This window comes from Leptopilina boulardi, unplaced genomic scaffold, assembly GCF_019393585.1.
Source record: "Leptopilina boulardi isolate dan_hultmark-lab unplaced genomic scaffold, ZJU_Lbou_2.1 LbouV2_341, whole genome shotgun sequence".
Lineage (NCBI taxonomy): Eukaryota > Metazoa > Arthropoda > Insecta > Hymenoptera > Figitidae > Leptopilina > Leptopilina boulardi.
The window spans coordinates 3,400,154-3,417,465 of NW_026137909.1; the positions used below are offsets into that span (position 1 = coordinate 3,400,154).

At 28.2% G+C, this 17,312-nt stretch overlaps 1 protein-coding gene across 1 annotated transcript in view; it reads left to right on the top strand.

Moving 5' to 3' along the window:
• The window catches only part of LOC127285735 (microtubule nucleation factor SSNA1-like), a 54,218-nt gene extending 37,910 nt beyond the window's left edge, over positions 1–16,308 (top strand). The window contains exons 2-3 of the mRNA XM_051311875.1: positions 15,180–15,379; positions 15,700–16,308. Coding sequence (XP_051167832.1) covers positions 15,180–15,379; positions 15,700–15,804 — 305 coding nt within the window. The 3' untranslated portion in view covers positions 15,805–16,308. The remainder of the gene's footprint in view (positions 1–15,179; positions 15,380–15,699) is intronic.
• Positions 16,309–17,312: the final 1,004 nt, after the last annotated feature.

The following is a 17,312-nucleotide window of genomic DNA, read 5'->3' on the forward strand; positions in this document are numbered from 1 at the left end:
TGTATCATTTTTGAATAACCAATCTAATTATATTTTAGAGCCCTAAATTCCTAAGTATTTATTTTTTCAAAAAATTGAGTTTGAACTACTCTGGGGTAGTTTTTAAAGTTTATGCATCACTTTTGAACACCCAATGTAGTTCCATTTAAGAGCCCTAAATTAGCCCTAAATTCCTAAGTATTTATTTTTTCATATAATTAAGTTTGAACTACTCTGGGGTTGTTTTTAAAGTTTATGCATTACTTTTGAAAACCCAATGTAGTTCCATTTAAGATCCCTAAATTAGCCCTAAATTCCTAAGTATTTATTTTTTCATATAATTAAGTTTGAACTACTCTGGGGTAGTTTTTAAAGTTTATGCATCACTTTTGCACACCTAATGTAGTTCCATTTAAAAGCCCTAAATTAGCCCTAAATTCATAACTTTTTCACTTGTAATACTAGAAAAAATTTCTTGAACGTTTTTTTCTCAGGAAATATTGAAGTTTAAGAAAAAAAAATTCAAATTTTTTAATTTATTTATGTAAAAAGATAAAATTTGTTTTTAATATTTAAACTTATTATCGGGCTCCGTTTAAGCTGAAAAAATTCATGAACGTTCCTTAATATGAGCCAAAGACATATTCCAAATTTGGCGAACACCTTATTTTTTGTTTTCGAGATATTAGGGGAGAGAGCCCCAAGATGGATATTTGATATAAAATTTTCGTATAAGTATATATCGCCTCATGAAGCTGAAGTACGCAACGTTTATGATAAACGATTTTTAAAGAAATAATTTTTTAAAATGAAAAATTCTATAATTTTTTGCCTAAAAAATATTTCTGGTAGTTTTCATTAATCAAAAAATTATTTAAAAAAATATTTTTTAGGCAAGAAATTGCAGAATTTTTTATTTTAAAAATTATTTCTTTAAAAGTCGTTTATAATAAACGATTTTTAAAGAAATAATTTTTTAAAATGAAAAATTCTATAATTTTTTGCCTAATAAATATTTCTGGTAGTTTTCATTAATCAAAAAATTATTTAAAAAGATATTTTTTAGGCAAGAAATTGCAGAATTTTTTATTTTAAAAATTATTTCTTTAAAAGTCGTTTATACGTTGCGTACTTCAGCTTCGTATCGCCTCGTGATTTTTTTTACTGATTTAGTTTATTTAGATGAAGTTTTTTATAAAAACACGGATCGGAAAGAATTATTTTTCTTCCTGTAATACATATCACGTGGATTTTACGTTTTGAAAAGTTTTGTAACAGTTTTTATTTCAGTTGGTAAAATTATCTAAATTTTTTATTTCGAATAGGTGCATATCGTAATAACCTCATATATTTATCGTATAATAGTATTCTAAAATGATTCCGTTGACACTGTGTTTGGAAATAATGTTTAATTGCCTCAAAAAAATGGGGTCATTGGTCCTCAGATGGACATCACACCTTAATTTTATTTATATTCAATGTTACAGTTTCTTAATAATGCTCTAAGCCTCATAATTAAATTTTTTCTTTTTCTACTTCGAAATTGTGTTGTTATCAATAGAGAATTGAAATCTGTCAGAGAGAAGTGCACCCAAAGTGAGTCAAAAATTGCGGACCCTGGTACGAATGTCCGAGTTGTGACTCAGACAATTCAGCTTAAAGATGGATTTATTGTTAATTTCTTTTAATTAATTATAAAATAACTAATCTCTTATTAAATAAATTATAAATTAAATAAATTGGATTGGATAAATTAAATAAATTAATTTAATTAAATTATTGTCGTTAAAATTAATTTTCTCACAATATTATTTAATTTTTAACATTTAAATAATGTTAGAACTTTTAAAAAATATTATAAAGAAACAGAAAATTGGTTTAAAAATCCTTACTCGATATTTTATTTTTATTTTACCCGTTTTTTAATGCATTTTATGAAGGTGTCCATCTTGGGGCCACTTTTTTTCAAATCGAAATTTACAACAATTTGAAAAAATTCTTTAAAAAATAAAAATTATATATTTAATTCTTCCATATGTATATTGTATGTATATTATTTTTATTTATTTATTTTATTATTTTATTTATTTTTTTATTTATTTTTTTTATTCCATATGTATATTATTCCATATGTATATGTATATGTATATTCTTCCATGTATATATATTGTATTATTTTAAATCGATTTTTGGAAGACAGGTGAATAAGACACATTCACATATGTAATGACAACGTTTCGGAGGCACAGTTCGCCACCATCCTCAGGTCACTTTATTACAATCTAAACAAATTCAATACATACGGAATAAACCAAAAAACTAATTTAAATTATTTAAAACTAATATCTACCTAATTAAAAGAAATAATTTTCTTCTTTCTAATTTTCTTTAAAAAATGTTTGTTTTCAAATTAAAATTTGTTCTTTATGGCCAAAGGATACCTTATTTATTGTACTTTCATACGGTATGCACCATTTTTAAATATCCTGAAACGTTTGGATTCTAGAGCACAAAATCAAAACTATGTCCATCTTGGGGCCCTCTCCCCTAATTAATTAATTAACAAAAATTAAAAAAAAATGAAATATTTTACAAACAAATAAAATTAGAATAATTTTAAGAACACCATTTTAATGCTTATCAAAATCCGCATCTAACGAGCCCTATATGACCTATTTCAGATAAACGGGTTTTAATTTATAACAAATAAAAAAATTATTTAAATAATTAATAACACCTGAAAAAGTGAAGATAAACAGATAATTCTTTTTTTGTTTGGCAGATCATTTAATTATGTGTCAAATAAGACCATTTAAGGGTACTTTACTGATGACGTGGGGCAAGTTAACCCCAAAACGAACGCTTTCCGCCTCCTCTGGGGGGTTCTAGTGTACATATCTTTTAGTCTTATGGTTAGGAGAAGCCATTTTAACCAAAAAATTTGAAAAGTTGGGCCATTTAAGGGTACTTTACTGATGACGTGGGGCAAGTTACCTCCAATTTCAGGTTTGTTTGGGGGTTCATGATTTAACATTTTGTTTTTGTTATAGTAAAGTGTATTTTAAGCGGTTGTCATTGCGAAAAGTTAATTTTTTACATTTTTAATTTTTCGTTTTTTTAAACGTTGCGGACTTCAGCTTCATGACCACGAGCACTTCAGTGGTTCTTAAAGGGTTGACAAAGTCCAGCAAGAACTTGAAAAGGGGCCCGTAAACAGAGACCTCGTTATTTTATCTTACTCTTTCGAGTTTAAAAGATTACTGACTTTAAGGTGACACTCGAGGGCATCAAGGATTGAAATTTGCCAAAATCATATCCCTACTTTGTAGTTTTCTCCCTTCCAAAAATAGAATTTCCTCCAATCACAATTAGCAATGGAAAAGAGGAGGAAAATCATGTAGAGGGTGGAGTTTAGGTCCCAAAATGACTCATTACTGTGAGTCTAAGTTTATTACCGAGCATCTGCGTTACAGACCTCGGTCTTGTTATTTTTTTTTAGAGTTTCGGGTGCACCTTTTTTATGATAGAGTTTACCGCAATAAACTCTAGTAGATGGAAAATTGATAAATGCAAAATAAACGAGGACCCAGCTTAAGAAAGGCTCCAATTCAAAAGAAGTGACAAGATGGTCCATTCTCTAAATCGTCTCTTGGAGTAATAAAGTTTATAATACGTAAATTCCCAAATTCTTAATAATCTTCTTCTAGGATTTTAAGTTTAGGGTTACATTTATGATTTAGAATTGTTGACTATACAATGGTAAAATATCGTTATATTAGGAGAAATATGGAATTATTATTTAAATATTGGTAAAAATATAAAATAAATACAATTAAACTATTAACATATAACTTATATTAAACAATTTGTCATTTTATTCATTCATACGGTGAGCTCACACAATCAACATAGTCACACATGTTTATATATAATCATTATAAAATAATTATATATCATCATTGGTTTCCCTTTCTCAAATTTTAATAAAAACAAAGGTCGAACCGACACGTCCGGACGTAACAATACAAAGTTTATTTGCTCCAAAATGAATTGTTCTCGTAGGGTTGTTTATTTAAAATATATTATATTATTTAATTTAATTAATTATTTAATTAAAGTTGTAAAAAAACAATTTTTTGCTTAAACCAAATTTATTGTAAGAAAACTGTTTAACTACAGGTATATTTATTTTTTAATAAATTATTAGAAAATAGTTTATGAAATTGTTTTTTATTGAAACTTTAAATTTCCAAATAAAAATTAATTTTTGAAATACAATTAATATGCTTGTATTTTATAAATACGTATGGGTCATTTCACGGGAAATTTCCATTCTTACACTTTTTAACATATTATAAAAAATGTAAATTATAAATTTTTAGAAACCCTCTTTATGAGATAAGTTTAATATGTGTATCACATTTAAATCCAAATATCGTGTAGGATCGATCTTGCTAATGTATTCTAATAATTTACAGGTGTTTCATTTAATATCCACGTGTCTTTATATTTGATGTTCGATGTTCAATATTTTTGAGATTTTGAAATAACAAATTGTAATTGAAGAGAATGCATAATGCATCGAAACGTTGTACATTAATTTTTCAATAAACAGCAAATATAATAACCGTTTAATAGGCATCGTAAAAAATTTTTTCAATTAAAAAATTGTTTTTTTACCACAACTTTAATTAAATAATTAATTAAATTAAATAATATAATATATTTTAAATAAACAACCCTACGAAAACTATTCATTTTGAAGCAAATAAACTTTGTATTAAATCACATTAATATATTTAAATATGTAAACGATTGCCTTATTTTTAATTGCACTTAATATATATTTTATATAATAAAATATATTTTATTATTCTAGAATAAATAAATAAGAAAAATAAAAAATATTTTAAATACTTACTCTGCAAACTAAATAGATCTTATTTTGGTGACTTTTTAAAATAAGCGGGCTAATTAGCCAAAATCTTGCATTCCTCCCGCTAGCGGGCTAAATAATCTATCTCCACTATTCCTCCCGTTAGCGTGCTAAATTGACAGAGTGTTTTTTTATTTCGAAACTTTTTTCAACCATATTCTTATCTGGCTGGCGAAATAAACTATTACTCTTATTTCGCCAGTCTTTTTCTGCCATGTATTTCTACTAACTGGCGAAATAGCGACTTCGTTATATATATTACATATAAACTAATTACACGGGAAATTTTTATTCAAAATTTGTTTTTGCCCGAAACATTTGTTGTCGAAATTTATATGAGAAATAAAAAATATGTATTTTTTTTTATTTGATAAAAATGGAAGAAGTTATGATTTTTGAAAATTTAACGGCATCAAAGGTAATGTATTTTAAAATTTTTTTTAAATTTATTGTACTAATGAATAAAAAATTATGCTGTATATTATTATGTATAATAATATATTATTATGTATTTTTTTCTCGAAAAAAAGTGAAACTTGGGGAAATTGTTGTCCTACCAGATAGTAAAATATCCCCAAAAATTTTTTTTGACTCTTGAAATTTTGGGGCAGATAGAGGGGGGGTCAATTTTATCAGTTTTCCCTGACACCGCCTACTATTTGAATTTTTTTCTGTCTATAAATGCAATAAAAAAACTCTTGGCAGGTATGTTTTTTGAAGGTTTTTTCATGCTCTTTCCAATGGTGAATTTTGTTTTACAAAATTTTTGAATTTTGACCTTGATTTTCTATAATTAAACATAAATTTTCTATTTTCACTAAAATCGGTGCGTTTTTTTTTAAATAAATAATTGCAAACGAAAGCTGAGGTTTTTTTCGATCTGTATATAAATTTTCATAATGCCAATTTTTTTGTTTTCGAGATATTAAATGTCAAAGATTTTATGTCGGCGCGCGTCGAGGCGCTTAAAAAAACGCACTGATTTTAGGGAAAATAGCAAATTCATGTTTAATTATAGAAAATCAAGGTAAAAATTCAAAAATTTTGAAAAACGAAATTCACCATTGGAAAGAGCATGAAAAAACCTTCAATTTTTTTACAAAGAAAATTTGACCTATATGTTTTTGCAAGGTTTTTTCCTGCTCTTTCGAATGGTGCAACATTTTTTTTAAAAAATTTAAAATGTGACCCTTTTTTTGAAAATCAAAAATTTTTTTGACTTTTTTTAAGTTCGGTGTCTTTTTTTTTATTAATTTTTTTTTAAGTTAAAAATGTGTATTTTTACCATAAAAAATATTGATATGTCCTTTTTTGTTATTTTCGAGATATTAATTAATTAATTAATTAATGTTAATAAAAAATGAAATATTTTACAAATAAATAAAGTTATTGCAATTCTGAAGGTACCAATTGAGGGGCTGATAGTAAAAATGGTTTAAAATAACATTGGGAGCAAAAGTGGGATAAGTGACTTGGGAGCAAAAACGGGTTAAAATTATTCGTGTAATTTATTGATAAATTCATTATATTATCGATTAAAAAATATTAACAATAGGAAAAAATGCATATTTTATTATAATTAATATTTTTTAATCGATAATATAATGAATTTATCAATAAATTACACGAATCATTTTAACCCGTTTTTGCTCCCAAGTCACTTATCCCACTTTTGCTCCCAATGTTATTTTAAATCATTTTTACTATCAGCCCAGGGGCGGATCCAGAAGCAAATTTTGGGGGGGGGGCGATTCGAAAATTGAAACCTTATAGAAGTGTGGGTATAAAAAAAGAGAAAATTAGTTTAGATAATGTGTTAAACTTTTATAATTTTCAAGAAGCTTTGGGGGGGGCGATCGCCCCTTTCGCCCCACCGTGGATCCGCGCCTGTATCAGCCTCTCAATTGAAAACTGACGTAATTCCGCATCCAACGAGCCCTATTATGAACTATTTTGGATTAAAGGATTCTTTATAAACAATTGCAATGTTAGACAATTGTTTATTAACAATCAACTAATCCAAAATACTTCATGTTGGGCTCGTTGGATGCGGAATTATATCAACTTTCATTTAGTAACGTCAGAATTACGATAACTTTATTTGTATATAAAATATTTAGTTTTTTCCCGTGTGGAAAATTGGCAATGGCCCCGTGAGGGGCACTCGTGGATTGTCCTCGTGCCGCATGGAAACCATAGGGGCAATCCACGTGGAGCCCTCAAAGACGTGACATGCTTTCCCTCATGGGTACCCTCATGGAAAATCCTCGTGGATTCCATATGGATTTTCCATATGGTGCCCTCACGGATTCCATTAGGGGCCATTTTAAATATTCTTATCGTTTCCTATACTTTTATTATTATTATTTGTATAATTCATGCAATATTACATAAAAAAGTATTACGAGGTTGTAATTCGTTTATTAAAATTTATTATATTTTATTTATAAATAACGTAGTTAAATGTTGTCTTAAAAATGAAAAACAATAATAAATTTTTTTCGCATTATTAAATGTTGTCTTAAAAATGAAAAAAAATTATAAATTTTTTTCGCATTATAGGAACATTTTTTGCTTATTAGCTAGTAAAAGTGATTTTTAAAAACAGTTTTCAAATTTTCGAAATTTAATTTTGTCCTTCATAAGCTGCTTCTTCGCCTGTTGTAAGTCGTTTCGATTGTCTCAATTGACGACCACCAAACCAAGCTTTTGAGCCCCGAATGACAAATCCCAATTCGTGGGAGTAAAATTTTTCTGTAACTGGTTGTCTTGTTGTTCTATCCATGTGAGAAATTTTCAGTATTTCTATTTTAAAAATAAAATTAAATTAATAATATAAAATATAAAATTGAAATTCTAAATATGACTAACAATATTTTTCTAACTTGCCGAATAAGCAATTGTAGACATTTTTCGTGTTAAAAAGAGTTTTGTTGGGTGTCTGTATAGACACAGTAAATGTTTTCAACAGTTCAGCCGAAAAAAAACGTTTAAAAATGTTTGTTAAAGTTTTTCTCACATTCCGATCAACATCGAAGTACGAGATTAAACATTTTTTCTGAAATTTAAATAAAAAAAGGTTTATTATAAACATAATTAAAAACTCTGAAATAATTGTATATATTATGATATTTTAAAACTACTTACAAACTCTTCTCGGTATAAAAGTTCATTTTTTAGTTTCTCATCAAACTCATCGAAATCTTGATTACTTTCAAACGGTAGTAGAAGTTCATATTTCGAAATGAAATCGGTAACTGATAAAAAATTCTCTGTATTTCTTTCATTTTCAATCAGAAGTCTGTCCATTTTTTTCTCCACTCGATTTAAATCCACTGTAATACGATCTAATCTACGTACAACAAGTTCTGAAAAATATATTGAATAAATAACGTGGCTAATTATTCAAATAATGAAAGAAAAAATCAAAATTTAAAAAAAAGTTACCACAAAAGTTTGATTTTAAATTCACTGGTTCACGGAAATCAGAATGTGACTTGTCACTTTTCCTTGGCGTTTCATGATTACCAGTTTTATCATTGACAGTCAAACTATCTTTTTGAACCAATTTTTCCTGGGGCTGTTTTGGTCTGGGTGGTTTTGTCGCAGATTTTGAATGCATCGATTCACGCAAATCAGAATGTGACTTATTTTTCCTCAGGATTTCGTGATTACCAGCTTTTTCAATGGCAGTCAAACTATCTTTTTGAACCAGTTTTTCGTTGAACTCTTGCGGTCTGGATGAGTTTGTCGCATTGTTCAGTAAAGAGTTTTTGGCAGGACCGTTATTATCCGTATTTAAATTTTCACTTGAAATTCTGTTTTGCTCTTCAAAACCAGCGATAGTTTGCATCTCTACTGATTGTTGTGACTGGGACATTTTTGACGCCTTATTTCGATTTTTAACAGAATCCTTATTATTATTTGTAATTAAAGTCTTTCTTAAACTCTCATTTTCTTCACCAGAACTAGAGAGATTTCGTACATCTCTTAATTGTTTTCGCTGAGATATTTTTGACGCATTATTCCGGTTTTTAGCAGAATCCTTATCATTTAAAGTCGGCCTTAAACCTTGTTTTTCCTCATCAGGATCGGAGAGACCACCAACTTCTTCTAAAACTTTTCTTGTTTCTTGACTGACAAGTAACACTACCCAAGTGCCAATCGCCGATTGACTTGAGTCTTTGCGCATATTTTAGAGGAGCTAAAAATATTTGATACGTACATTTTTATATCGGCAATGAAGATGTTTTAAGGGTTGAAAACAGGGGTTGAAAAGTCATATTTTGAGTGGCAAAATATACATATCATGATCATTAAAGAAAGTTTAATTAAAATCATTATTTCATTATTTAAAAAATGTTTGACACTTTTTTCTTGATTTCCTAAAAGATACTGCTCGGTAGAAATTACCGTTATAAACCTTTTTGAATGGGGTGAGTGAAACCTTTAACCCTTTAAGAACCAAATATACAAAATTTTTGCATGATTTCACAACCAATTTTTCAAAGTGATTTGAATCGCTTGAAACTTGTTACTCGGGGGTTTTCGGGGTCGCTGATTACGAATTCGATGTCAGTTTTTCAAAATTCAAAATGGCGGATCCAATATGGCGGAAGACATTTTGAAAATCAACTGCAATTTGATTGAAACTTGTTACTCGGGGGTTTTCGGGGTCGCTGATTACGAATATTTTGCAATTTTGAAAATTGGTTTTAGAATCCTAATTAGGAACCTTAAAAATCCACAGATACTTTATTTTTTATCTATTCTACATGAGTTTCGTTACGAAATTTTAATCACCCCTTTCCCAATTTTTCGCCCAGCATATTAAATCCAACATTTTCAATTTTCCAATTTTTAATCGAATTCGTAATCAGCGACCCCGAAAACCCCCGAGTAACAAGTTTGAATCAAATTGCAGTTGATTTTCAAAATGTCTTCCGCCATATTGGATCCGCCATTTTGAATTTTGAAAAACTGACATCGAATTCGTAATCAGCGACCCCGAAAACCCCCGAGTAACAAGTTTCAATCAAATTGCAGTTGATTTTCAAAATGTCTTCCGCCATATTGGATCCGCCATTTTGAATTTTGAAAAACTGACATCGAATTCGTAATCAGCGACTCCGAAAACCCCCGAGTAACAAGTTTCAAGCGATTCAAATCACTTTGAAAAATTGGTTGTGAAATCATGCAAAAATTTTGTATATTTGGTTCTTAAAGGGTTAAAGGTTTCACTCACCCCATTCAAAAAGGTTTATAACGGTAATTTCTACCGAGCAGTATTTTTTAGGAAATCAAGAAAGAAGTGTCAAACATTTTTTAAATAATGAAATAATGATTTTAATTAAACTTTCTTTAATGATCATGATATGTATATTTTGCCACTCAAAATATGACTTTTCAACCCCTGTTTTCAACCCTTAAAACATCTTCATTGCCGATATAATAATGTACGTATCAAATATTTTTAGCTCCTCTAAAAAATGCGCAAAGACTCAAGTCAATCGGCGATTGGCACTTGGGTAGTGTTACTTGTGAGTTTTAATGCATGAGATAATATTCTCTTTTGATTTCTTGAAGCCTTCTTCTCAGGTTCTTCAGAATCCTGCGTAAACGCATTGTCATTTTCCCCCACTACTTCTAGATTAATCTTTGCTTCTTTGAAAGTGCCTATTAAATAAAATATTGATAGAAAAAATTTAAAAATGAACAAATTAAAAGTTTAAAATAGTAATATCGGAAAACTGTATATTGTGATGCGCCGCCAAGAAAGCGACCTAAGAAGCAAATCATTTGAAGGTTATGATTGCATCAGTTTTACATTGATTAAACTTTTTTTTTACTTGTGTAACAGTAAAATCAGTTTTTATTAAATATTTTGGATGTAATGAAGACTTAAACATTAATGATTTATATTGAGAATTGATCTTCTTTGTACATTTTTATTTTAAAAAATTACAAACTTAATTACATTACATAACATTTTGGCTTTTTATGTCACTTTCTTTCCAACGTGTCAAGTATATTTTATCTAAACCCAGAATTTTTAAATTTCTGTATTTCATTTGGTGTATTTTCAGAAACAACAGTAAATTAATTTACTTTAACATTTTTACAATATAATATCAAAAAGGAAAGAAATTTAAAAATGACGAATATATAATTATTAATGAAGGAAAGGAACGACGAAGACTCTTTCAGGTCTTTTTTCTTCAAATGATAATTTTAGTTTTACTAGTTTACTTTTTACTAAAGCCAACGGAACAGTTTTCACTTGATTTGAATGCTCGTCTTTTAGCTCCCACATGTTCATGTATTTACCCGAATTAAATGGATATATAAACACAGGCTTGATTTTTTCCCAGATGTGACCCTCAATTTTAATACCTTCTGGACTCTCAAATATCGAATTGATCGTTAAAACGGAATCATCTTCTAGAACGATGGCATTATTTGGTGCAGAATTAGTTAAAATATTTTCTTTATATCTTATTTTTAAAATGGATCCTCTTTTTTTAGTAAAAACTTCGCAGCTAACGGGAACCGTCGCTTTCTTAAAAAAAAAGTTACGCTCAGAAAGACGTCTACATATTTGCTGTAACGGACGATAAGGAGTACGTACGAGATTTTTTAATTTGCACAAAAAATTCTCGAAAGAAAAGGCACTGATTTCAGTTAAATTACAATTCATAAAATCAACATCATCACTTAAATGAATCAAACAATGCGCATTTTAATTTTGAGATTTTTGACCATAAAGTTCTTTCAACGCTGTGAAAAAAGTTCTCAAATATTGTTTTGCCTGCTTTTTATATTGATGGCATAAAATACGAGAGCATAATAATCTACACGCAGCATGTAAAAGCAGAAAGTGATTGTATAAATCTACTCGCAATATTTTTTTCATAATAATTGGGCCACAATAAAGCAAGAAAAACCTGTATTCAACTGCTTTCCATTTTTTAACATGTTTCGTAGATCTTGCCTTCCTCTGAAATTCTGAAGGTATTTGGGAATATAAAACATTCATACGTCTCGATAATTCGTCCCTGGATGATACCCGCAATCGGAAACTCAAATCGCCAGCCAACCAATATTCTAACAATCTTTTCATAATGCCTAAACAACAAAGGTGCATAAAGTCTAATACGAAAAAGAAAATCATATTAATATGGGGCAATATTGTCTCCAATAACGATGGTCCATGATGGTGTCCAGTTTGCCGTCGATTTCTAAACGAAGCATCACTTCGTTCTCTTGCATCAACAGAAGAATATGTCATAGTGCGCTCAACGGATTCTCCTTCAACTTCACATCTCTCACAGCCATTTTTTGCAACATGATTTACTACATTTTTAATATGTGTTCTTGTCGGGAAATCGCATACAAAACCCATTACACGAACATCAAAGTGTTTGTTAGAAATATTAATTCCATCTTTGTGAAAATTATTAATTTCTCTAACCAATTGCTCTTGGTTTTGATCTCGATCAGGTTTGGATTTACCATAAAATAAAGAAATTGGAAATACGTCATAGACGTCGGGTTTAAAAAAAATTTTTCCTGAAGTAACCCATAAACTTCTGGCGCCAGATTTAGTTAAGGGTACACCATCGAAACTAATAAGTATTTCAATTACATCCGTATCATGAATATCAGTATTAACGCAGTTTCGAAGAGCATTTTCAATGCCAAAATATACAAATTCGCCATCTTTACTCATTGCATCCTTCACAATTATTACATTAGATAATACAATGTAGTAATACAATGATGGTACCTTGTACAATCTTTCTTTTTACTATCCATTTCTCTCAGTGTAATGTTTATTTCAAGTGCTTTAAAATGTTATTTAATCCATTCTGAACTAAACATTTTTTGTATAAAAAAAAATTTTTTTTTAACTTAGACAAATTTTTAAGCAGGGCAATCGCAAGGGTAAAGATCAGGAACCTTGCTGGTGCCCTCGTGTATTTCCATACCTTTGTACTTAGAATTTTTAAACAACATCACCTAATGTTTATTTCAAATGCTTTAAAATGTTATTTAATGCATTCTAAACTAAACTCCTTTTGTACAAAAAAAATTTTTTTTTTGAACTTAGAACAATTTTTGAGCAGGGCACCGTGAGGGCAAATAGCAAGGGCCCTGCTGGAGCCTTCGTGTATTTCCATAACTTTGTACATAGATTTTTAAAAAATACACATTTTTAACTTTCAAAAAATAAATAAATAAAATAAAGACCGAACTTAAAAAAAAGTCATCAAAATTTTTGATTTACAAAGTTACAGCCTGATATAACTAAAAAAACTAAAAATTTTTGTTTTTTATATTCTAAAAGCTGATAAAATTCTGAAAGAAATGGCACGTTGGCAAAGAGGATATATTAATTTTTCAATTAGATGTCTATAAGAGAAACCCAATTTTCAATGTTTTTACTATTTTTTTTATTTTTCTGTCCAAAATAATTATTTTTCAACGTTCATGAACTCATTGAAATGGTATTTTGTTATAAAATTCAAATTATTCAAAACAATTCATATCTGGAATTTTTTAAAAAATGGTTTGGAAAACCTATAAAAGTCATGGAATTTTAAAATCAATCTTTCGTGGCAACATTTATTATTATACATTGTTTTTTTAATAAATATTATAATTAATAAATAATAAATAAATATTAAATGATAATATCTAATGATTATTAAAAAATGATTTTAACAATAAACAATTATTATCTATTATCTATATTAATAAAATCAGACTTTTGTCTGTACATTGCTCCAAATTAATTTTTTCTTGCATAGTTTATCATTTTAAGTAGTAAAGATAACAAATATGCCATAAATAAAAATTCTGTCTGTCTATCTGTCTGTCTGTCTGTCGTCAATATTTTGTACCGGCACAACTTTAAAACGGCTCAACCGATTGAGGTGAAACTTGGCAGTGTATTCAGTCTTAACGTAACTTAAAATCTTAGCCATATTTGATTAAAAAATATTAACATGAACGAAAGTTATGACATTTTTTCAAAAAATTTAAAAAAATCAAAAAAATGCAAATTTTTTATTTTTTGTCAGATTGATTTGAAACTATTTGTACCTAATTTTTTCACATAAATACAATCAATTTTTTTATTAAATTAAGTAAATAGTCTGAATTTAAAAGTCTAAATCAAATTTTTGAATTTCCAATTTTTTTAATAACATTGTAATATAAGAATTCGTTATGTTCAACTTTTTATAAGTAAAACAATAATGTTTTTAGTCTGTTGGGTATTAAACGCAATCTTAGCTGCACACCAATGAAAAATATTAATTTAAACAAAAATATGACACTTTCAAAAACTTTAAAAAATTTAACATTTTTTATTTTTTGATAATTCTTTACTAAACGTTCTTTATTTAAAATTTTGTGACCAATTAAGTATGCTTTTAACAAGAAATTTTAAGAATTTTAATTTAAGAATTTTATCAGAATTTTAAAATTAATAATTGCAAATCTGAATATGAAATCAGATATTGTAAAAATAAAAAATCGAAAATTACTTTTTTACTCTTTGAAATTAACAATTATTATGTTTAAATTATTATTATTATTATTATTATTATTATTATTATTATTATTATTATTATTATAGATACAAATTATTTTTAAATATAATAAAACTAAATAAACTAAATAAACTTAAATATAATATAATAAATATAATAAAATTAAATTATTTTCATAATTACATCCAACTATACGTGTTCTCCTCTATTAAAATATCTTTTTATAAATTTTTAATTATTATTTATTCAATTCAATTTAATTTTTTCACTGCTTTTAATAAAATTAAAATAATTTAAAATTGTATTTAATTTTATAGTATTGAAAATAAAAATTATTTTAATCAATACAATTAAAATTAAAATTTTAAAAAACTTTAAAAATTATTTTAATCAATACAATTAAAATTAAAATTTTAAAAAACTTTAAAAATTTTAATTTAAATTGTATTGATTAAAATAATTTTTATTTTCAATACTAAAAAATTAAATACAATTTTAAATTATTTTAATTTTATTAAAAGCAGTGAAAAAATTAAATTGAATTGAATAAATAATAATTAAAAATTTATAAAAAGATATTTTAATACAGGAGAACACGTATAGTTGGATGTAATTATAAATTTCAAAATTTATTAAATCTAAATATTATAACCGTCGAAGACGGGTGCGACAGCTAGTAATAAATATTATAATTGCTTTTTTTGTAGGCTTGGAAGACATGAAATCGCGTCGACTAGAATTACAAGTACAAATTGAAGCCGAAGAGGATGAAAAAAATAATTTGCAGCGTGAGATTGAGAAAATGTCTTACAAATTAACGCGCATAAATGATAGTCTTGCCAAAAGAACAGCAGTTCGAAATGAATACGATCGAACAATTGCCGAAACGGAAACCGCCTATGTAAAGGTATGTTTATTTATTTTTAAATTTAAAACACTTAACAAAAAAATTATTAAATTAAAAACTCAATTTATTTGATTTATAATTTTTATTTGGTTCATATAAATATTTGACAATTAAGTAATTGCGCAGTTCACATTTTAAATTCATATTAAACTAAATTATTTTGTTGTATTAAATTTTTTGATTGTTTTCTACTAAACACATTTTAATAAATGTTTTTTTTCTCAATATGAATTTGAAACAAGTCTCAAAAATAGAATTTGAAATAATAAATTGTAGAAAAATTTTATTCAATCTTTAAATAACGACTGTTTCTATTGCAGATTCTCGAAAGCTCGCAACTTTTATTGAATATGCTAAAAAGAGAGGCAACAAGTTTAGACCAATCTCTTGTAAAAGCAAATATGGAAAAACAATGTCGACAATAAAAAAAAATAATGTTAGGTTTTGATAAAGTAAATATTTATTAAAATATTTTGTATATAATTATATAACTGACGCTAAAGATCAATAATTTCGATCGATTAGAAAAAATTGTATATATATAAATCATACATATGTCATGTTAAAAATATTTTTCTTATTTACATGACAAAAAACAAAATGAAAGATTTTTCCAAATATTGGAATTCTACGTATGCATAAATAAGAATTATTATTTTTTTTTTTTTGAAAATAATTCTCTTATCATTGTGAAGTGAAATGTCGCTATAATTGAAACTATGATACCTCTCATTATTATTTGTAAAGACTGATTCCACTAATGGAATATTGTATAAATGAGAAAGTATTAATTAAAATAGAATGTAATATTTTGTAAAATATAGTTAAATAGACTTTAAAAATTTTTTTAAATAAGTTGCGTTTGAAAGAAATTAAAAATGTGATCTTTCAATATAGTGACACAATTAAAGCAATCTTTTTTATTTTTACTACATTCTTATTTTTGTAGACCTACTACAAAACCATACCCTTTGGCTGGACTAATCCTCACACTACGGAAGTGCCGTCAAGATTTAAACGTCGTAGGTGAAGGTCTATTTATTCTTCGTTCGTGCAAGAGTCTTCTTGGACTCCTCAAGGGCCGTCCTTAAGACCCCGCATCCTCCGCTGCCTGGGATATAGCTAATGTTCGCCTTATCACCATACTTTTCTCTACATAAGAAGTAGCTTGGGCTTCTACTGCAGTTTGCAAACTTATGATCGACTTCACCGGACTTGAAGCACGCAGTCCATCAGTCCGCTTCCTTACAAACTCTTCCTATGTAGACGTATGCCAGGCACCTAACGATCATTACCCTTCTTTTGATTGGGCAACACATAAATCCAATCCTTATGCGTCCCACCTTCTCCAGCCTGTCCGCCTCCTCTGGGTCGGTGACTACAACCGCGAGCTTCATTACTGGTTGGTTGGGTCCTAGGATCGTCACCTTCCTGGCTTCTGGAGCACTTCCCCATGCTTCCAATCACTTTGGTGACCTCAGCAGTGAATGCCTCCTTATTCGAGTCGCCTCCAATTTTTATCAGAAGATCTCCCTTTCTAGTAGGCCTAGCGTCCACAACTTGCGTGTGGTTTTGTCTTCGTCTCACTAACAAGATCCTGCGGAGAGTCTTAAATCCGTCTTTAATAGTTATGTTGACATTCTTCTGAACTTCGGAAGACTTTATCATATTAGCGATCTCCTCTTCGATCTTCAATTGTCTCGTTGTTTAAGTTAGACGGAGTCACACTTTTTCCGCTGCTGATACTCGAAACGCTTGAAGCGCTTCTTCTGTGTGCCTCCATGGTCCATTCTCCTTGTGGCATTGAATGCTGCAGCACCCAAGGTGTCTAATACTACTGTCCTCACTGGATTTCGACGCTGGAAGCCAACTTACTCACTTCCAACTGTGCCGGCACTGGGGTATTTCACATATATTTTTTTCCTTACTTTAC